The sequence below is a fragment of the Gymnoscopelus microlampas genome (assembly GCF_963454915.1).
Source record: "Gymnoscopelus microlampas genome assembly, chromosome: 10".
In the NCBI taxonomy this organism is placed as follows: domain Eukaryota; kingdom Metazoa; phylum Chordata; class Actinopteri; order Myctophiformes; family Myctophidae; genus Gymnoscopelus; species Gymnoscopelus microlampas.
In genome coordinates, this window is record NC_139947.1 from 24,384,814 (window position 1) to 24,406,647 (window position 21,834).

Genomic DNA, 21,834 nt, shown 5'->3' on the forward strand with positions numbered 1-21,834 from the left:
TGGCGCTATAACAGCCCCCTTTACCTTTTGGCCTATAACTCTTGAACCGTAGGTCGTAAAATCAAAATTTCTTTTTCCCTGGATTCCTTGGGTCACGACGCATCTTCCCATATAGGCCACGCCCATTTGCGTCAGGATAGATTTTCCGCCATTTTGAATTTTCTTCAAAACACACTTTTTGCTCCTTTTCCTTCAATTTTTTTCCAAATCTCACACAAATCGGTACACGTGATCTATGGACCCATGCGATAAACCTATCCAAGCGGAATTTTGATAGTCCGTACCGTCCGTCCGTAAATGGCTTCCAAAGTTAGCGGGAGGGGCCCGTTTTACCAAAAATGCCAGAAATCACGAACGAAACGTCCGGTCAATCCCAAATTCGAATCACATGTCGAGGGTGGTTTACTCAACAAATTCCCAAAAGCATTTCCACTTTGACCCATAGGGGGCGCCACAAATGCGCAAAATGTAACCGTTTGATGCAAAAACATTATTTCGGGGTGGATCGATCCTTTCAAAATGAAACGCAAGCGATCTCATGAGAGACGTGACAATGTCATTGGCGCAGCCTCCGACGTTATTCCTCCCGGCCTATTCCTCGAGTCCCGGCGGCCGCGACCCGCGACCGGCGTCGGCGCAACCACACTCTGCAATTTCCCCGGAATTGCGACGCGTCTAGTTTTATTGTGTTCTGGCTTTTAACATTTGTTTTAGTTTATCCACGACACACACACGCGTACACGTGGATAGTAATCCATGAAAAGATCTATTCTCACTCTATCGGTTTACAACTCGGACGGCGCTGATTTGAGGCCCGTCGGCACGGGCACTCGCGCCTGGAGAGGCGCTCGGGCGCGCCCCCTCGGCCTCAAGCTCTGCTAAGTCGGCGCGCCTCCGTCATGGACAATAACTATTATCTCGTGTGCGTGTGAACGTGTGTTCAGCGTTCCCCTAGCATAGCTTCCTGGTTGCTATGTGGGGGGGAACAACAGAAGCCAGGTCCACCTCGCATCAAAGCCCCGCCTCACGCCTCATCCTCACCTCCTCGCATCAAAGCCCCGCCTCGCGCCTCCTTGTCCTCGCAAGGAGGAGCGCCTCGCGTGAAAAACCCTGTCTCGAAAATCCCTGCATCCAGCTAGCCTATAGGGCAGTGAAAGGAACAGCTCCTTCTTACCTCCAGACTATGGTCAAGGCTTACACCCCTGCCCGACCACTTCGGTCTGCCGCCTCGGGACGACTGATTGCCTCGTCACTCAGGGGTCCTTCTGGACGATCTACCCGGTCACAGTTTTTTTTCTGTTCTGGCCCCACAGTGGTGGAATGAACTGCAGAGTCACCGCCCATCTTTCGCCACAGGCTGAAAACCCACCTCTTCAGGAAACACTACCCTTCCTCTTTGCCTTGCCTACTTGTTGTCAATTAGTTGTACGAGCTCTTGTCTTATTGGATCTTGTTTATTCGATACACTTGTAACCTGGTGTCGAGCAAGGGATCTACTTTTAACAATGATGTATGACTACGCCACCTTGATGATGTTTGTATCAAGGAAATTATAATAAATGAATACCTCTAGATCAGGTTCCCCAATATGCACAAGTTCTTTAATGAGACTGAGACATGAATTCCCCCAAACATATGGAAGTTTATTTAAGTTTAGCACAGAACATTTCAGTTTCAGTACATGTGTTTAATAAAGGACTCTTTAAAATATCAAACTCAGCGTAATACAATCCAATCATAAAACCACAAGATACTATAATATATAACAAATATTGCCCTCCCAAGTAACCAACACAAATAATTACTCACAACAAAAGGACAAGGGGGCTACATCCGGGTTCAAAGGGGGCAGGCAGGCAACGGTCAACCATATGCAGGGGAAACTAAGCCAAGCTAACCTTCACCCAGACTGATGACTAAAAAGACTAAACACGCACACAGTAAACTTAAACACACGGCAAGCAGAAAGACCCTTTGCTTTGATTGGCTAGCGAGACGCATGATGAAATAATAACCTATAAATATCACCACGCACTTCAAAAAAATCCTTCTTTTTTTTAAGTGATCTTCCACCACTGTTGTTTCTAAATAACAACTAAATAACACCGCTCACTTCACACTGGGTGTGATTTTTTTCTGTTTTCAAACTGTTTTTATGATGTTTTGCATATATTGTATATCTGTCTGTCATTAGATGTCTATGAATTGAGTAGAAAGGACCCCAAGGGAAACAAGCCATAGGCTTTCTTGGGTTTTAAATCCTTTTAGCTGACCTTGTATTGAACTGTACTTTCCTGTGCTTTTTTTTGCAAACTGCTAATGAAGTATAAAATTATTCATTTTGCTTCACATGATAACCTATTTCGTTCACCACACAGCTTGCCAACACGGACGGTGCAACGTGTGGATGAGTCTACCAAATAAATCACAAGGGGCGACTGTATGTTAGTGTGTATGTTAGTGGCACGTTAACCTACAGTCACCCCTTGTGATAAAAGAGAAGCTGTCTGGTAATCAGAAGATCGCTGGTTCACCTCTGTGTTGAAGTATGTCTCTGAGCAAGACACTTAACTGCTACCCCTTGAGTGAGTGCTCATTGTAACCATCTGAGTAGCCATCAGCTGGGTGAAGCTGAAACTGAATTCCCCTCATATGTCATAAGGTAGGCCTATAAAGAAAACACGACTGGGATGAAGGTGTCTTGGTCACATGATGTATGACAATGAAGGTTGGACGCTGAAGGGGAGGAAAGGGAGAAGGCCTTAGTGGTCCAGGATGCAGAGGTTGCCAGACACAATTTTATTTTCCAGCATGGAGCCAGGAGGAATATTGATTTGGGCCCCTTGGTTGGCAATGATGATTACTGTTCCCTTCAGTGAAACATGTTTGCCGAAGGTGATGTCTCCAGACACTGTAAGGTGGTCTAGCTCCAGCATGTCAGGGATGCTCTGAAACCTCCTCAGGTACTCCTGCACCTTTTTAAAGGAGTCTCCCAGTTTGATGTGGGGTGTGGTGGGGATCTCTCTGTTGCTGTTCATGATGAGAGAGCCTGCCTCCAGGCTGTACAGGTTGGACATGACCAATAGCAGGTCAGAGGTGGTTTTGACGGGCAGGAAGCGGCCGCGTGGCACATTGATGCCCATGGCGTTGTTGAAGCACTTGATGGCCGCACCCACGGCGGTCTCAAGCTGGATCACGTTCTGACCACTGTACAGCATCTTGGGGTTAACTATGATCTCCATGTCTATGGCATTCTGTTCCTGCAGCCTCTTGATGGCATTTAGAGAGATCCACAAATTGTTGGTGTTGAAGATTTTAAACTTGGTGATGGACTTGAACTCATCAATGTGAGCCTCTGGAACCTGGGAAATTTCCAACAGCCGCAGTTTACCTTCATACTGGACCAGGGTTCCACCTTTAATGTCAGCTTTAGTTCTGTTTGTCACTTCCATGATGAAATCGCAGCGATTGCCATTGGACTGGCTGACCAGGTGGTGCAGGATGTGGAGGTCCACGGAGGCTCCCAGGTTGTCGATGTTGGACACAAAGATGTATTCCTTTCCCAGGGCTATGAGTTGGTCCAGCAGGCCAGAGTTGTACAAACTGGCGAAGACATCTCCGTGGCCAGGCGGGTACCACACATCTGTGTCCTGATCGGTCATGCCCATGGCCACTGGCAGAAGGGACTCCTTGTTGATGCGTGGGTACCTGCTCTGGGTGAAGGTGTGTATCTTGACACGGTGATGAGCATACTTATACAGAGTCTTCTTTGTGTCCTCGTCCGTGTTGAAAGAGTTCATGAGAACAAGAGGAACATCCGTGTTGTACGTCTTGTTCAAATGCTCCATCTGTTGCACAGTGAGGTCCAGGAAGGTGTTCATGTTGCGGACGGTAATGAGGCTCTTTGGGCCCATGCACCCCATGCTGGTCCCCAGACCTCCATTAAGTTTCAACACCACAAGCTTGTTGAGACTGTCAACCACACTGCTGTTCGGGAGGCCATGAGCAGCTATTTTTTCATAGGGCTGGATTAAATCTTCTGCGGGTTGCTGTATCTTGTTCCATTCGATGGATGGTCCCTTCACCTGAAGAAACCTGAGGAACAGCTTCTTGAAACCTTCAAGGTCTTTCCTGCACAGCTCCCTCTCGGCGGCCGTTGATATTGTGTCCAGTAGCTTCTCCAGTTCTCCGTGCATGGAGCTCTCCAGCTGTTGCCGCATCACGTCCTGGAACTGAGACATCATACTGTATTGCTGTTGATGCTGTCGGAAATAATAGAGATGGGTGGCCTGACCAGGTTTACTAATCAAGAATCCCAGAGTTACCAAAATGTGTTATGTGTAAACTACTCAAAACTCGGATGTCTAGTTACTTACACTATTTAGCCAAACTTACTTTAACCTCAGATGAGTTAAACTATAATCTGAATAGGAACCTGTTACAAACTGTAATAGATTTAATAAACTGTAAAATATAATGAATTAATAATAGGAACCTTCTTCCAGTACCAGCTTTTATGTTGTGATGTCACAGTTAGTTCCAACCTGGATGATGTCAGTCTTGTGACATCAGGCATGTCCATATTTCGGCATAATCCAGGCACTCTGATGTAACTGTTGCCTAATAATGTTGATTTGCATTGCTACAGTGTGTGTGTGTGTATGTATGTGTGTATATATGTATATGTGTATATATGTATATGTGTATATATATGTATGTGTATATGTATATGTGTATATATTTATAATATTTATTTATACAATGTCACGATGCAACGCTTGTAGATGTGCTATTTCTGGCTTGCGACACCATCATACTACAAAGTATAAATCAGGCTTAATGTTCTTTCTGGGGCAGGCAAGGGATTATAGAACGTGTTTCTTTGTTGTCCAGTCCTGAGGGGATTTCAGAGATACTGGTATGTGGCAAAGTTCACACAAGCTGACATACCTTTGTGCCAAAGTGCACAGTGTTCCTGTGTGCACAGTAAAGGGGGACGTATCTCAGATACCATACCATTCCATTCAAGGGGATTACTTTGTGGTACCTTCCCCAAAAGAAATAACAAAATTCAGGCTAACGGGGTAAGTTGCACCCTCTTTGATTTGTGTGTGTGTGTGTGTGTGTGTGTGTGTGTGTGTGTGTGTGTGTGTGTGTGTGTGTGTGTGTGTGTGTGTGTGTGTGTGTGTGTGTGTGTGTGTGTGTGTGTGTGTGTGTGTGTGTGTGTGACTTTGACTTGAATGAAAAAAAGGGTAGATCCTGCCTTAGAGACTAGATTTAAATAGCAGCACATTATATCAACAGACTGTCACAGCAGACATTATTAATTTAAACTAACATATTTAAAAAGATAATAACCTGTTACTTTCAGAACTTTGGATATTGGTATATTTTTGAAAATAAATTACACCAACAAGAATGCTCATATACTGTATTCCTATTTCCTCAGCATACCAAACACAGTATGCATTTGCAGGCAGCGGTTCCCCGGTTTCCCAGACCTTTAACTTTGCTTCTCCTGACTGGCATCCTGTTAACTATACCTGTGAAAAGCCAGGCCGGCAAGATACTGGTGTACCCTGTAGATGGCAGTCATTGGCTCAACATGGACATTCTCTTGAGAGAGCTGCATGAGAGAGGCCATAATATAACAATTATACGCTCCTCTTCCAGTTGGTATATTAAGGAGAAAGCTAGCCACTACACCTCTGTGACAGTGCCTGTACCAGTGGGAAGCAACTTTGAGGACCCTAAACACATGTCATCCTATATGAGGAAAAACCTGGAGCTTTGGACTAGAGACAGATCCATATCCTCCTTCATTGCCCTGAATCAGGAATTAATGGGTTTATTGGAGGAGTGCCATCGCGCTAATGCTGAGATGGCTCGTCTAGTGATGGACAACAAGCAGCTGGTGGACCACCTGAGAGCCTCTCACTTTGATTTGATGTTGACAGACCCAGGGTTTGCAGGAGGTGTCATAGTGGGGAAATATTTAGGTCTTCCAACAGTGCTTAATGTTCGATGGATAAGCAGCGGAGAAGGACATTTTGCCATAGCTCCCTCACCTTTGTCGTATGTGCCAACTCTTGGGTCCCTGGTCTCAGATAAGATGAGCTTTGCCAATAAATTGAAAAATGTCTTGCATTATGGTATCGGCCTTTACATTGATCATGTTGTCACTAGGCCACTCTACCAAGGCGTGTGTGATGACTTTCTTGATCCAAACATCAATATCTACTCTCTCTTTCAAGGGGCTGACCTGTGGCTTATGAGAGTTGACTTTGTGTTCGAGTTCCCACGCCCAACCATGCCTAATGTGATTTACATTGGGGGGTTTCAATGTAAGCCATCAAAGCCTTTGCCAGAAGAGTTGGAGGCTTTTGTCCAAAGCTCTGGAGAACATGGGGTAGTAGTGATGTCTCTTGGAACTCTTCTGGAGAGCCTCCTCCCTGAGATTTCAGAGGTGGTAGCAACGGCATTTTCCCATCTGCCGCAGAAGGTAGTGTGGAGGCACCTAGGAGAGAAGCCTTCAACATTGGGCAATAACACGCTGATTGTGGATTGGCTGCCGCAGAATGATCTACTGGGCCACCCAAAAACCAAAGCATTTGTCACACACGGTGGTACCAATGGGATTTACGAGGCCATATATCACGGGGTTCCAATGCTAGGCCTCCCTCTCATTCTTGACCAGTTTGACAACATGGTGCGTTTGGAGGCCAGGGGTGTGGCTAAAGTCCTAGATGTGACATTGCTGCAAGTAGACACCTTGACAGAAGCTCTCACAGACCTCCTGGATGATAAAAGGCCATACAGGAAGAGAATGCTGAAAATGTCACAGCTTCATCGTGATCAGCCCCTCAAACCAATGGAAAGAGCAATCTTTGGGGTGGAATTTGTTATAAGGCACAAAGGGGCAGCACACTTGCGAACAGAGTCATACAAGATGCCCTGGTATGTGTACCACGGTCTGGATGTACTGGCATTCCTCCTAAGTGTTGCAGTCTTTTTCCTGCTTGTAGTCTACAGCATTTGCAAAGTTCTATATAAGGTGTGCAGGAGAAAAGAAAAGCTGCATTAACATTGGGAAAAGTAGAAATGTCAGGAATCGCTTTTGCTATTAATATGAACTATGAAATATATCAATATTGGCACAGCATGTGCCACAAAAGTTTGATTATACAACATTTTATTGATTTTTGAACAAATTAAGTTGATTTGTACAGACATAAATGTACCAGTCAAATGTAACCATGTAAATATTCACATAATACCACAATCTCTTTCTTGGTCGACACAAATAAAATTGAAAAGGTAAAAACATTTGACATAAGGCCAAAATGGGCAAAAGAAAGTGTTGCATTTCCTGCTTCTCATCATTGTGTAATTAATGGTGGCTATCTGACTGAACAGTAAAGGTTAATTTTGAGAGCTCCAATTAAAATTGCTCCATTACAATTGCAGTATGGCATTTGTCTTTCTATTACATAATGAGATTACAGTACTTCCATGTGGCTTGACGCTCCACTAAATACATTTATTCAACACTGGTCAACTGAGCTTGATGTAACCACTGAGACCGCATTCGATATTAAATGTGTTTCAGTGGTGTGAATCATTTGTTTCTGTTTGCTATCACTGGCTATAACAAATATTGTGAATTAGTGTGATCTGAAAATTGGAAATTATTTTCTTAAGCCTTACACCGTCAAACATCTAGATAAATTTCATAGACTAACTTGAACAAACCCATCCACTCAATTTATTAACAGTCAATTGTCTGCTTTGTGCAAGAAATGGTTTTGAGGAGATAAAGACATTTGCTAGCCTATTAAAGTTATCTACAAACAGTTACAGACCTTTGAGTTTGAGTCTTACGTTTTTGGAGATCATAACAGGTTACATGCAGTTAAGTAATAAAGACAGCTGCATAAAACAATGAACATAACATACAACAACCTATATAATAGATACTAGCTTGCAACCTTTATGTGAAATTCCACTAGGGAAAAGTATAAATCTAGGCCTACCTTATCTCATTTCACAGTATTAGAGGCCTTTCAGTCATAACTTATTTTTTCTGGCATTTACCCATGGATTGGAGAGCTAAGGTTAGAGGTTCTTTGCCAGGAAAACATTTAGTAAAAATGTATACTAAACTTTGAACAACATACATCAAGCAAAATGCTGTTCGAACCACCATTTTCCCAATTGATGAAAAAAACCTATACACGGTTACAATATATCCATTTCACGTCAGAGGCATTATCTGATTGCAGAACATTTGGCAAAAACCTGTCATCCATAATTAAGGACAGAGCAGTGCTTCACAATCCAAAACAAGAAAAAATAACTATTTAAGAAAGGAATATGAAGTCATGAGTTGCATCGACGGCATATGTTGATGACCAAGTACAAATTGATGACCGACAGATTTTTATTAACTTACTCATATAAGCCTATACAAGAGTATAAGCCCGAGTATTGAATACACTTTTATTGATACAGACATAAGTCTGTGGTGCATGTCACACCAACATTTCACTGACTGTACATACTTGTATGACTGAGTGACAAATAAAACTTCTTCGAATCTCTTTTGAAATTCATTGCACAGACTTTAATTATTAAGTGTAACTTAAATATAATTTGTCATTTAGTTATCTTCAGTGTCACTAATTAACAATGTTTTGATAATAAACAACTGTCACTAATACCAGTTGCCAACAAAAGCCATATTGGACATTGGGCATGGGCATGCGGCATACTGGTATCAGTGCAGCATTAATCGGATAAGATGCCAACTCTTGATTAAAATTAAAATTAAATCCAAAGCGATATGGACTTTTCGTAGATCATGTAACTGTATCCGTTCTAATATCAGTCCATATACTGCCACTCATTTGTATCTGTAGCTTCTGTGGTCGGTGAGTGGAAAATTTTAATAAAAAATGCACCCCTCTCCATTCACTTCCATTTGTTGCATGAAAGGATATCACAAAAGGAGTCCATGGTATAAATGGATGTGAACATTTACATCATCATAACAACACACACTGCTTTATTACTATTAACCCATTAAAACCGGGAAAGCATCTGTGTCATTTTAGATCTTTGCATTGGCTATTCAAAAATAGCAGATAATATACAAGCTCACAGCACGTCACTTAGTGCCGTGCTGAGAGCTTGTACATCTATTTTTGAAAAATCTTGTGTGAGAACTACTGATTCATGTAAAAAATAATCAACACTCAAAATCTTCTTTTTTGATCTGATCCTTTCCTTTTCCGTTTCAACCCGATACATATTTCAGCTGGAGGTATAGCTTTGAGACTCGGTTTGTAAAACAAACGGTCTTGAAAGGAGAGGGGTAAAGTAAATAAGCTAGTGGCAAATTGAGTTGTGGTATATGGGACTTATATAAGTTAATACAAAATGTCCATGTCACTTTTAAGATCCACGCTAAAATATTAAGTGCATCACATAGCCTACTGCTCCCCAATGATTCCTGTGGTGTTCAGAGAAGCCTGATGGCAAAGAATGTGATGCAGAGTCCTAAGTGACATAGGCAACACACTATAACAGCCTCCTTGCTATGCATCCTTATCTTATGAATATATCAAAACATAAAATGAAGTGATTATCAGCAATATTGTCAAGAGTATTCCGTCACAAGCATTCGTTGAATCGAATGGTGCCTTCAGGCCACCATAGCATATCGACATCAAAGAAATTATATTTAAAATCTGAATAATTGAGCATTATAGCGTCACTTGAAACACTGCAACGGTGGTATTCTGTCTTAATCAAGTGTCTGTATCACAGAACTGAATTGGAAGTTATTGACCAAATTAACGGTATGGCAAGCAGTAAAATGTGGAGAGTCCTTGGACACGTCCACAATATACAGTTGGTCCAAAATAAATCGAACAGCTGATGTTTCGAATTGACAACCATGTAACATCCCCCCTCCCATCTTGTAAATTGTGTAAATGTAGTTCAAACTCGGTCCCTGAATATCTATGTTCAGCCAAGTTCTTTGCCCAAACACCTAGGCAGTCGCTGTGGCATTTTTCTCCCATTTTAAGACAAAGCTTTACAGGTGCAGTGAGTCTAACATTTGGTTAAGTGAGTAGCTACATATTATTTCCAATAAAAAAAGATCGAATTGTGCCGAGTAAAGGGGAAGTAAAGTGTACTATATGTTGACAAAACTGCAACCAAGTAAAATTTGATCAAGACTTCAGTAATCAACACCATTCCATGTTGCATTGAAAAGACGTGAAATACGTCAGAATGATCAAGAAAGCATTAATGACCAGAGACTGCACATTCAAAAATATAAACTTATATCATAATTATCACGACTGTTCATAATATGACATCTTCAGCCACTTGTGAGCACATTGTTGGGAATGACCAAGAAAGGGAGTTCCAGAATGAACACGCATGAGCTAAACATGAAGGATGTGAAGGAGGGGTGGATTCTACAGGCAAGGAAACCTCATATACAAAATCTTGGCCAAATAGCCTACTAGTTTTCCAGAATTAGGAAAACAAATTGTGAGTCAACTATGGGCTGCACCTTTCTACAACATCCAATAATAGATCAGTAATATAGCAATAGGGTTAGTCCAATCAAGCCTTACTAAACCAAATGCAATGAAAATAATGCGCACACACACACACAAAACAAAAAAACAATCAGCGGAACAGAGGCTATCACTCGTTCTGAGATTGACCGACTTGTTTCTTTCTTTTTTCTTGGTGTAGGCATTTGTCTCACATATTTCCATTCCTGAACGGTGAGGGACAACAAATCAAAGTCACTTTTTGTGATTATTAGCGTTCAACGAAGGGGAGTTGACAAGTATGTATCAATGAGCTATGTGATACCAAAGACAATGGTAAACCTTTTTTTTTATGTTCAATGCACAAGTTACAATATTAGCATTGTCCCCCTGCTCTCCCCTTGTAAGAAATAAAAAGCTTAACATTCAAAACACTGTTAACCTGTATGTGGTGCCTTCCTCTTCTTGCGCACACACAAAAAAGAGGTCACTCCCTTCAGAAGTTACGGGGAGGGGGCGGTGGCTGACAAGATTCTCTCAGACTTCAATTTTCATGGAATCAAGTGAATACCGTGAAGCACTCCAGCTCCCTTAACAGCTATGGGACAGCTTTGAGGCATCTCAGAAAACATGAGCACATCTTAGTTCTACACCTAGTGGGACAGGGACAAAGCCGTCCCCTTCCCCGTCCCCTCTGCCACTTTCTGGAATGAGTGTCTAGGATGCGGTCTCTTTACCGCCTCCAGCTGAGCTGCCTCCACCCGTTACCAGGTTGCGGAGTAGCTTGCGGCGCCCAGCCTGGTAATCCTCCTCGTCCACATTGACGAGCAGTTTGATGGCCTCGTGACCCACAGCCTGCTTTAGGGAGTCTGTAATGAAGACCCCCTTGAGGGCCTCTAGCAGTGAGCCGTTGATGTAGTCCCTCCAAAAGGCATCCAGGTACGTGAGCTCAGAGAATTTGATATCGCAGATGATGGAGCCCAAGTCTCGGGACTTGAGGATGGTATTGGCTTGATTGAAGCGTTCAAATTGCCGCTCCACAGCTTCCTGTTTGTTGGAGAACACGTTGCCCTGGAGCGCCGACTCATGCTGGCAGTATTCAGCACGCACCCGGAGACGGATATCTAGGTAAAGGCATACAGAGAGGAGAGGATACAAGGGAGATGGGTCAAACATAGTAGCAGTGAATACTTAAACCCTATTTTATATTTTTTATGACAGTGTGGCACAAGTATCTAAAATAGCTGCAGTCATGAAAAATGTGCCTCGTCACTTTTGGAAGTGGCCAACTCTGGTACAACAAGTTTGGGCGCAAAACATGAACGGCATGGGCTCAACTCACAGGCTTGCATGTGCAATGTGGGCCTATGATGCCATCAAACCCATTGGCCCAAACTCGGAAGGAGGGGAGTATGTGCTGGGTGAGAAACTTTCATTGAAATGAGTGGGTGTGGATTTTCTGTGCCTCCTCCAGATATAATATGTATATATTAAATTGAGATACAAGGTGCCAGGTTTTGACTGTCTTACCGCAGGTTTGCTTCTCTCTGCAGTCCGCGGTGCTGTGGCTCCTCTTCCTTTTACGGCTGAGTGCAGGGGGGGCAGGCTTTGTTTGGACCCCCACCTGGGACCCACTAGGGGAACAGCAAATCACCGGCTGAGGGCCTGATGATATCACACAAGAGGATAGAACGTCATTGATATAATTCAAACAGACTTCTCTTTCCAATACAGAGAGTAATGGACATGTGCACACACCTGTCCTTCTGTGGGGTGGTGCCTCCCTGCTCTGGGCTGCTCCTCTTGGGGACACATAGCGCACTGATGTCTCCTCTAAGTACTTGTCAACAGGGTCTGGGCACACTGAGGAAAAACAGCAGAGTTGAACACTTTCAATCCTGAAGGGAGGGCCGGCCGGCCAGCGGGCGGGCGGACCTCTGACGTCACGCTCATGTCACCATGACTCAGCCATAACCATATAAGGAGTTCCCAGTGCAGCTACGCCCCAAATATGGAGTGTGTTGTCTAAACTCAATGTGTCCATCATGGCATGAGGCGCAAACAAATCAGTCAGCTCCATATCTGGGTGCAAAAGAGGGCATGCCCATATATGGGCATATACTGATGACATCAGGGAACTCCATATATGGGCAAGAAAGGACTTGGACTGACAGATAGAGGTATCCATATATGGGCATATTAGTCGGATCGGCGGTGCGTCGACGTAGGTGTGAAGGCAACGTAGCGTATCTCTAGGTGAAAACTGGCGTATTGAGTGTATTGAGCTTGTAGATCAGCTATTTTCCCCACACGACACCAGCATATGACAAAGTATGAATTATGAAATAGAGCATACGTGGTTAAGGGCTGTCTACACTAAGCACTATAACCATAACTAAAAATATATTGTTTAAAACAATTGTTCTTACTCAAGCAGATGGCAGAGCCCACACCACAACTGTAACGACAACATTGGTGAACGATAGTTATAGTGCTTGGTGTGGACGGCCCTCTAGGCTATGTCAAGGCAAGGACACAAATTCAATTGAGCTTCATCCATCACACTAGACTTCTATTTTAGACTTAAGCATAGGCCTTTGTGGATTTGGCTGTGCATTGTCTTTGGCTCCGACAACAAACCAATAAGCACTTACAGACAAAAGGCATGACAGGATCACAATAGAAAACAATACGTGTGGAAAGTAAGATTGCTTAAATCCAAATGCTACTTAAATATGAGCTTGGTGTCAGTTGTCAGAGAAGTAGGATACTAATTAGTTTATGTGCAGAAAATAACCTTCTATGCAAACTGCATTTGCATAGAAGGAATATGGCTGGGTGTCCATCGTAATTTTTTATGCAAGGAATTATCTTATTAGCAGGGGGGGGTGGGGGGGGGGTTATGAGACTTTGAAATGCATATTTTGAAAAGCCAGAAAAAAAATGATTTACTAGTTTATTACTAGGTTACTTCAAAGGCCAGGCAAGACCAATCAATTACAGATACAGTAGAGACTTCTTGCTGATCTGATGTTTTCAAGAGTATGTAACATTTTCATTACATCAAAAAATGATCTTGGCCAGACAAATGATGTCCACCAATTGAAGCAATTGGTAATTGGCACCCCACACAGTTTAATTCTAAAACATTTTTGGAGATCTCTCCCTCTCTCATGCACCAGCTGCCCAATCGTCCACTGTCTGCCACACAAGATGTTAAAAAGTTATAACAGTTATAACAGAGAAGAGTAATTAATTGCTTGCCAGTAGCCCATATGGATATGGTCATCAAGACTGCATAATATAATATTCTAATTCACCCCTCATTAGTTTTTTTTTTTTTTTATAAACTTATTTTTATTTGAGAAACAGGTGTACAGCAGATACTTGCCCCACAGCACACAGCAATTCTCCTCATTTGTTTATTTAACATATTATGTTAAATATACAAATCGTCAATTGCACCGGATTGTCAACACAAAAGAAACACTTGTCTAATGTACAAACTCACAGTGAGCTTGTATATCTGCTATTTTTGAATTGTCAACGTATAAATGGATAAAGTGGTTAAATGATTGTGACGCTGTATTAACATATTTAACCCCCCCCCCCCCCCCCCCCCCCTTTTGATACCTTAGTGTCAACTAGGGATGAAAATGATCGATTATATCATTATTCACCTTATTGATCGATCATCGATTAATTTATAAGGGGTGATTTGGAACCTGAATTTACTATTACAAGCACAAACTGCATAGTAGCACCTGAGACAGAACGCTGAAACATTTTGTTCTGAAAATACTGGTGTTAAATTAACCAAACGATACAATTGCCCCTGTAAACTAGTGCTACATCAATCAATGTCATTATTAAGCTCTCATGTACAGTATATTCCATGGCAACGCAGTGGAAAGCAGTAGCGGTTGAATTTGTGAATAATATTTTGAGCTGCTCAGATAATACATAGCCTTTGTTTGTGATAATGAATGCCGGGAAATCAGAACCATGGAATGTTCAATTAATTGAGCAAATTCTTAACGACTGATTAATCGATAGTCGATTCATTGTCAACTGAACATCCCAAGTGTCAGCCCATAGACCCCTTAACAGACGACGTCATACTGGCTGCGTGCAGCCAGTATGCGCGCAACGAAACCCATTATATCAGGTCTCGTTAGGACGCGTCTCACTAGCCAACACACACAAGAGGGGGTTGGGGTGTGCTGAAACCAGTGCACCCCGAAACAGGTTGGGAATTGATTGCGTGAAACAATCACCTGTGCGTCCAGGCTCAATGTTAGTAAACAAATAATTGGTCTATGCTCAATGCCCAAGCCGTTCTGGTATAACCCATTAAACCCGGGAAAGCATCTGTGTCATTTTTTCCGTTGGCTATTCAAAAATAGCAGATATACAAGCTCACAGTGCCGCGCTGTGAGCTTGCACATCTGCTATATTTGAACTTTTTTGAAAAATCTTGAAAGAGTGAGAACTACTGATTTAGAGGGCATTTAAAGAGTCTGCCTCAAGTCTTAATGGGATGAGCGCACTGCTCATGTACTCACCGGTCTGTCTCCTTCTGAGCGTAACGTAGGGCAACAGATCGTGGCGTGTGATGATCCGCAGCAGCTGCAGCACATGTCTGAAGTTGGTCTCATCACAGCGTCCCTGCCGCTCCAGGGCCAGAAGGAAGTCCCTGCCGCTCCTGATGCCGCCACGCTCGTACTCGTCAATAACGTCCACAAATAGAAAAGACAGCACCCGGACGTCCCGGTGGGTCAGTTGGGCCCCAACTATGTCAAACATGCGGTGGAGGGAATAGAGCCCGTACGAGTTGTCCACCGCCTCCTCCGGCCAGGGTTCAAAGCGCCCAGACGAAGGTCGCCTAGACGAGGTGGAGTTGGGGCAGGAGGCGGAGGCGTTCCGATTGGTGGCCTCGCCACTGGAGGTGGCCACGGCAGAGGAGCCGGGTCCACCCATCAGGGCTCTGTGGGGGGGAGGATGGGCAGCCACCGCACTGCTCTGAGTAGAGTCCAGCTGGTTAGCGTGAATGTGAGGCCGGGCCTGGTGGGCAGAGGAGTTGTGTGAGCCGAGCTGGGGAGGGCTGATGTTTGCATTAGGTAGTGGCGGCTGCTGTGAGGTCATCTCAGGGCCAGGTGGAGATGAGGGCTGCCGGACTCCCCACAATGTCTGGAGGACGTTCACTACTCCGACCGACTCACTGTGTGCAAATGAGATGTGGGGGAGGTAAAACACAAAACTACCAGCAAACCTAGTAAGGCTGTAGAAGAAAGATAACGTGCTCAGTGGAAGTAATACACCAATTTTAAATACAGTATATGCTAAAGCAAATGCTGTGGGTTTTTTCCATTTTGATTTAGCTCATAAACAAAACTCCCCCTAACCCCAGATGAGAGCTGTGCAACAGACACAGTTGCAGTGCCAAAAATGAATTTAAATCAGGTGGCAAACAATTAAAACCACTGTCTAATGATGACTTAATTCAGGCTACACTGGAGTCGCATATGGCACCAGTGCAGAAAAAGGATAGTCTTTTTGTATTTTATAAAGCAAAATGCCAGAAGCCTTAAATAAGGGGTGGGCAATATTTTTGGGTAATTTGTCTGTAGCACACTTTAAACATCTGTTCCATATGACACATACATCAGTGCATGATAACCATGATTTAATGGTTGCTTGCCGTAATGAGAGATTCGTGCTCTTTAACTGTTTAAGTGCAAATGACCAAACATATGGCATTTTTAGTATCAGTCTTGGGTACAAACATGGCGTTTGAGAATCTTGTAATCTAACGGTTTCGTCCAATGTCTAACAGCCATCACTAATGTCAACCTAAACGACGACTGCTGGAAATCAAACTAATCATCAAAATGATTAATCACAATACAAATGTCAGAGGACCATTATAGTGACTATAACGCTAGCACTTAGCTCGCTAGCCAAGCATAGTAGTGGGTTGGCTAACTTACGCTCTCCATCGCAAGACAGCGTCGCTTGCCGACAAGAACAGCTCTACAGGCTAGCAGTGCGTTGTTAACTAGTAGAGCAGTTCTGGTGGGCAAGAAAAAACCCTTTAAACCCAAGAAATTAGGCACGAGAGGCCGTGATATATCATGGTGATGATTCCACAGACAGCTAACGTCAGCTAGGAGTCCCAACAACTTACCGTTAAGACAACAACTAGCGCCATACAGTGTTACTAAACGTTAGTAACCGTTATCTACACAAGCAGGATCATAAGAACAACTACTCCTTAGCTGACTGTATAACTAACACAGCGGGTGATACATGAGTAATGTTTGTTTGCTTTAGCAGGTTTAGCCTGCGTTAGCTGAGCTTAGCCAAGGTGGCTAGCAATGTTGCCATATTTAGCAAGAGAAATAAGCAACCAGGTATATGAAAACAAGCCCAAAAGAACCGACTAGGCAACGGCTATCTAGCCGATCTACAAGCCCACAACGCGCTTGTAGATCTTCTATTTTCAACAACAACAAAAAAGAGGTAATTTTGGAACATTTTAACAACACAAGTCTTGTATGGGGGGGGGGGGTCCTGGCACTAAATATTTTCAGATGGGGTGGTCTGAGGACAAATACATCAATTTGGGGGTCTTTGCCATGAACATGTCTGCGAACCACTGTTCTAAAGGAAACAATCCTAAGTAGGCAACTACACTTTATAAACAAGCCGAAAAAAACAGCATCTAGCAATATCTACAAGCGACTTCAGAGGAAAAACAAGCCCAACGTCGCTTATAGTAAGCGGACATGGCAACACTGGTTGGCTAGCGGCTACATCGAAAACAAGCGAGCTTTCTTTCACCACATTTACCTTCTCGGCTCCTCTTAAAGATCTCCAACGACGTTACGCAGTTCACTGTGTGTGTTTTTAGACGGTCGGCGTACGCTGCGGGTCCTTCTGGGCCAGGAATGGGGTTTTTTGTTGTGTTATTGCGACTCCTCACACGGACACTGGCAGTGAATTATCATCATGATGCCCATTTTCCTTCTTCAGCTAAAATGAAAGAACTTCCAGGATCACGATGGGAGTCACTTCCGGGTGTATTTGAGCTCAGCTCTCACCGACCGACAGGGGGGCAGCAGAGTGCAGATCCATCCAACCATAGACATAATCCAGCCCGTGGGGCGTAAACTGGGGTCCGAGGCCCCAAGGGCAGCCAGCCAGTGGTGTAAACTAAAGTAACTAAGAAGAACATGTACTCACTTACTGCACTTAAGCACTATTTTGAGGTATTTGTACTTTACTTGAATATTTCCAATTTCCAATACTTTGTTTTACTTCTACTCCACTACATCTCAGAGGCAAATATTATACTTGTACTCCACTGCAATTATTTGAAAACATGCAGTTACTAGTTACTAGTTTGTAGATTTAAATTATTATTACAAAACATACATTAAAGGTAGGGTAAGTGATATTTTTTGGTTAAAACAAAAAGTATTTTGTTAAAAGGTTAAAGCACTATATTCTGATAGTAATCATTGCTATAGAGTGTTTGTTCAGTAACAGGAGTCTTCCAATTTTGCCTGCTCATTTCTTAGTGTCATCACTTCCAATTTCACTTGTTTAATCTATATCCTGATTGAGTTCTCTATCCTGATTGGATAAAATTGGAAATGAAACTGAAACGGAACTGTTTTATAAAGAGCTGGAGAGACAAGGAGACTCCTTTTACTGAACAAACACTCTATAGCGATGAGTACTATCAGAATATAGAGCTATTTAACACTTATTGTAACCAAAGAAAATCACTTACCCTACCTTTAACTACTTCAGCCCATTTACATGTTTTTGATTACAGTAATATTGAGATAATTATCAAAAAGTTTAAAATAACAAAAAGTTAATTTTATTCATTTGTGAAAGGAAAAATCTGTGGCACCAAATTAGTTCATTGTGCATTTTGAGGAATAAATCAAAACACTTTATCAAAGAGTTTACTGATAGTAAATCTTTCAGATTTATTAATAGCATACACAAATCAGAGATAGTCTTTTCTGAAACAGTGCAAAATCTTGGACAATAAATTCACAGTGCAGTTTTATACATTCGTGGACTATTGTAAATCATCATTGGACGGAACAATGAAAGGGCCCTTAGTGTGTGTGTGTGTGTGTGTGTGTGTGTGTGTGTGTGTGTGTGTGTGTGTGTGTGTGTGTGTGTGTGTGTGTGTGTGTGCGTGCGTGCGTGCGTGCGTGCGTGCGTGCGTGCGTGCGTGCGTGCGTGCGTGCGTGCGTGCGTGCGTGCGAGAGTGTACTTGTATGCAAGGAAAAGACTGCATGGGAGTCTAAAGAAAGTGTGGGTGTTAAGGATATTATACAAAGAATAAAGTGTGTGTGAGAATCCGTGGACACACTCAGATTTTGTCCGACAACAGTGATCATCAGTGTCAGAGCAACTTTCCTTTGGAAATTGGAAATAAGTTAAAGCAGGCTCATTTGAATAAGTCCTGAGATATCCTTTTGGAGGCAACGGTGTCCTCGAACAATTCTGTTGCCTCCTCACACTCTTTATTCTTGGGTCTTCCAGGAATCTAGAAGAAATAGCAGAATGAAAAACAGAAGATTCACAAAATAGAATACATTTTTATGTTCCATAGTTCTTTGATTGTTGTGATCTTGATTCTAAACATATAGCTATTTATTTATTTGTTTGTTTGTTTGTTTGCTTGCTTGCTTGTTTAAACTGTTAAACAGACTTTTTATTCTATTAAGAGTCCTTACACTCTGCAGTAGAGGAATTATAGAATAGTATCATTATTATTGCTGTTGCTGTTATTATTACAAGTGGTAGCAGTAGTATAAATCATGGGTGCTCCAAACATAAAGTAGCCTGATGGCTGGTGGGACATACATATTATTATAGGTATAAGACTGTTAATACTAGAATGTAATGATCCTATGGTTTACTATATTGTCACATATTAATAATTCTGATACCATTTCTTTTTAAATTGAATAATAAAATTTCAAAGCAAATTTGTTACCTGGTTGCAGACAGCCTTTCCATATCGTACAAATGTGGCAAAGTGTTCGCAGTTGAAGGAGAACAGATCATATGGGAACTCCACATCAAGAAGGCCATCGAGGCGATTCTGCATAGCTTCCTTTGAGGATGGCTGGAATTCATGGCGATTGTTACTGATCAACACGTGAGCTCCAGTGGGCACAGTCACCACAGACAGTGGCATCCTGCGTATCATGGTTTGCCCGAGAAGAAGGTCCCCACACACTGGGAAAGCTGATTGCAGGTACTCGCGCACATTGGACATCAACCTGCTCTCATCTAAAAGGAGCAGGAGAAATTAGGAAAAGAAAAAGAACGTTTGACAAATTTGATCTTAAACTTACTCAAAGGTTTGTGTTTTGATTTTGCCAAAATAAAATCTAGAAACGAATCAAGAAACTTTGACTACCAGAGTCAAAGAGTCTCCTACTGAGTCTCCTATTGACCGATGACCCGGTCATCAAATTATTGGCTCTGGAATGTGACAAAAACTAAAAAATCTCCATGAATTCAAGGCTTCATGGGGTGTGTAATTGATAGAAAATAAGTATTTTTTTGGGTGAACTACTCCTTTAAGTTTCTTGATTAGTTTCTTGATTTTATTCATTTAGGTTTTCTCATATTCTGTGTAATAACTTTTCTTTAATTATTATGATAAATTATGTATATCCCCTAATAGACGTATTGCAAATAAGAGCTGGACGATGTTGACATACATAGGTAAATTAGGTATTATATCCTCTAAATGCAATTTAAAATGAAAACAGATAATCAGCCACTTAAGCCCAACAATATAGTCTACTTCAATGTTGGATGAATAGCCAATAATAAATATAGGCGAAAATAGCCGGTCTACAAGCTTTACAATGCATCAAATTGTTTGTGATGTTACTGTATGTGTGCTTGTAGATCTGCTAAACTTGGGGGAAATACTCGCCTACAATGACAAGCTCAAAGTAGCGATGCCAGGTTAAAAGTGGTTAATGTGTAAACCTATAGACATTCAATTTAATTGCCCCACCTGCTACAGCGAAATGGATTACATGTCCATCTTCTTCATATACTCCCCAGTGTGAATATCCAATAGGGTATTCAAATTGGATCAAGTCTCCAAACTTGGCAGCGGACACAATTTCACCAACCTGTGTTCATTAAAGAATATTATGTAAACAGCAGAAAAACAACCCTTTGCAGTGATCTCCACCCACCTTTCTAGTTTTAAAGCAGGTTTGGCAGCATTGCATTGTGCATTGAGGTAAATGCACAATATAGTTTCCTGCTTTATATTCTCTCTCCTATGTTTTTAGCAATGGTATAAATTGTATTTAATCACTGTTATTGTCCTAATGTAGTCTTTTTTCAGTCCTGCACACTATTCAATCTTGTGGGAGGAAGGAATCCATCTAGTTGACATACATCTGACAGTGTCATTGACTGCACATTAATTTGTTTAATTGTAATAATTATGAACATGCAGTATAAAATACAGAGGGAATTTTGGATAGATGTCCCTCCTTTCTTAGAGGTTTACAATATCAGTGGATAGCAAGAAACTCACTATGTATTTACACCTGCTGTCATCATAAGTTATAACATCAGATATCAGGTAAACACACAAAAAAACACACTCATATACATTTTAAAAAATGTTCCTGTGCAATTCAAACCATAATTCAATGTATGACTTTTTCATTTCTTACCTGTTCTTGGTACTCCATTATAGGCTCCTGACGAGTTTCTCTCAGTGAAAGACTGACTGAATATCTCTTCAAGTAACCCGCCCTACTGGGTATGTGTCATTCAAATCTAGTTTGAAAAAAATGGTGCTTTGTAAATTCCCTGTGGCAAGAGTGAAGACATCGGATTGGCCATCATGCTGAGAGGCTGGTCCTTGTATGTAAAAAATTGTAATCAGAGTTGGGAAAGTTACCCAGGAAGTGTAATAAGTTACTCTTTACTTATTACTCCTTTAAAACGTAATAATATTACTTGACGCATGGTATCAACAGTAATTAGTTACATTACTTGTTATATTACTTTATTTTCGCTACCCACCATTCTGAACACAATTATGTGTAATACAACCTGTTGAGCCAGCTCTTTTCTTTTGTCACAGTTTGGGCCGGTCCTCTGCTTGCCCCTCTCCCTGTGTTCCTTGTTTGTGAGACTGTTTCCACCTGCGTGCCCAGCTGTGTGCTGTTTTGGCCTAATG

The 21,834-nt window shown here is 42.1% G+C and overlaps 4 protein-coding genes across 4 annotated transcripts; 1 reads left to right on the top strand and 3 right to left on the bottom strand.

Annotated features, from left to right (window-relative positions):
- Positions 1-2,762: 2,762 nt before the first annotated feature.
- On the bottom strand, positions 2,763-4,241 carry LOC311054154 (UTP--glucose-1-phosphate uridylyltransferase-like; the record flags this gene model as incomplete). Its single annotated transcript, XM_084070033.1, has 1 exon — positions 2,763-4,241. One exon carries the CDS (start codon positions 4,239-4,241, stop codon positions 2,763-2,765), a length of 1,479 nt encoding a protein of 492 aa, XP_083926159.1.
- A 1,223-nt stretch (positions 4,242-5,464) lies between these two features.
- On the top strand, positions 5,465-7,084 carry ugt5e1 (UDP glucuronosyltransferase 5 family, polypeptide E1; the record flags this gene model as incomplete). The annotated part of the gene is made up of 1 exon (XM_084070034.1): positions 5,465-7,084. The coding sequence occupies one exon, from the start codon at positions 5,465-5,467 to the stop codon at positions 7,082-7,084; it is 1,620 nt and encodes a 539-aa protein (XP_083926160.1).
- Positions 7,085-7,186: 102 nt separating this feature from the next.
- On the bottom strand, positions 7,187-17,596 carry dedd (death effector domain containing). The gene is made up of 5 exons (XM_084068398.1): positions 17,427-17,596; positions 15,140-15,795; positions 12,333-12,437; positions 12,105-12,239; positions 7,187-11,698 (listed from the first exon to the last, which is right to left on the bottom strand). Exons 2-5 carry the CDS (start codon positions 15,717-15,719, stop codon positions 11,292-11,294), a joined length of 1,227 nt encoding a protein of 408 aa, XP_083924524.1. The 5' UTR covers positions 15,720-15,795; positions 17,427-17,596; the 3' UTR covers positions 7,187-11,291.
- A 1,120-nt stretch (positions 17,597-18,716) lies between these two features.
- Positions 18,717-21,412, bottom strand: LOC311053571 (phospholipase A and acyltransferase 2-like). Its single transcript, XM_084069181.1, has 4 exons — positions 21,323-21,412; positions 20,644-20,764; positions 19,603-19,901; positions 18,717-19,149 (listed from the first exon to the last, which is right to left on the bottom strand). Exons 1-4 carry the CDS (start codon positions 21,338-21,340, stop codon positions 19,051-19,053), a joined length of 537 nt encoding a protein of 178 aa, XP_083925307.1. The 5' UTR covers positions 21,341-21,412; the 3' UTR covers positions 18,717-19,050.
- Positions 21,413-21,834: the final 422 nt, after the last annotated feature.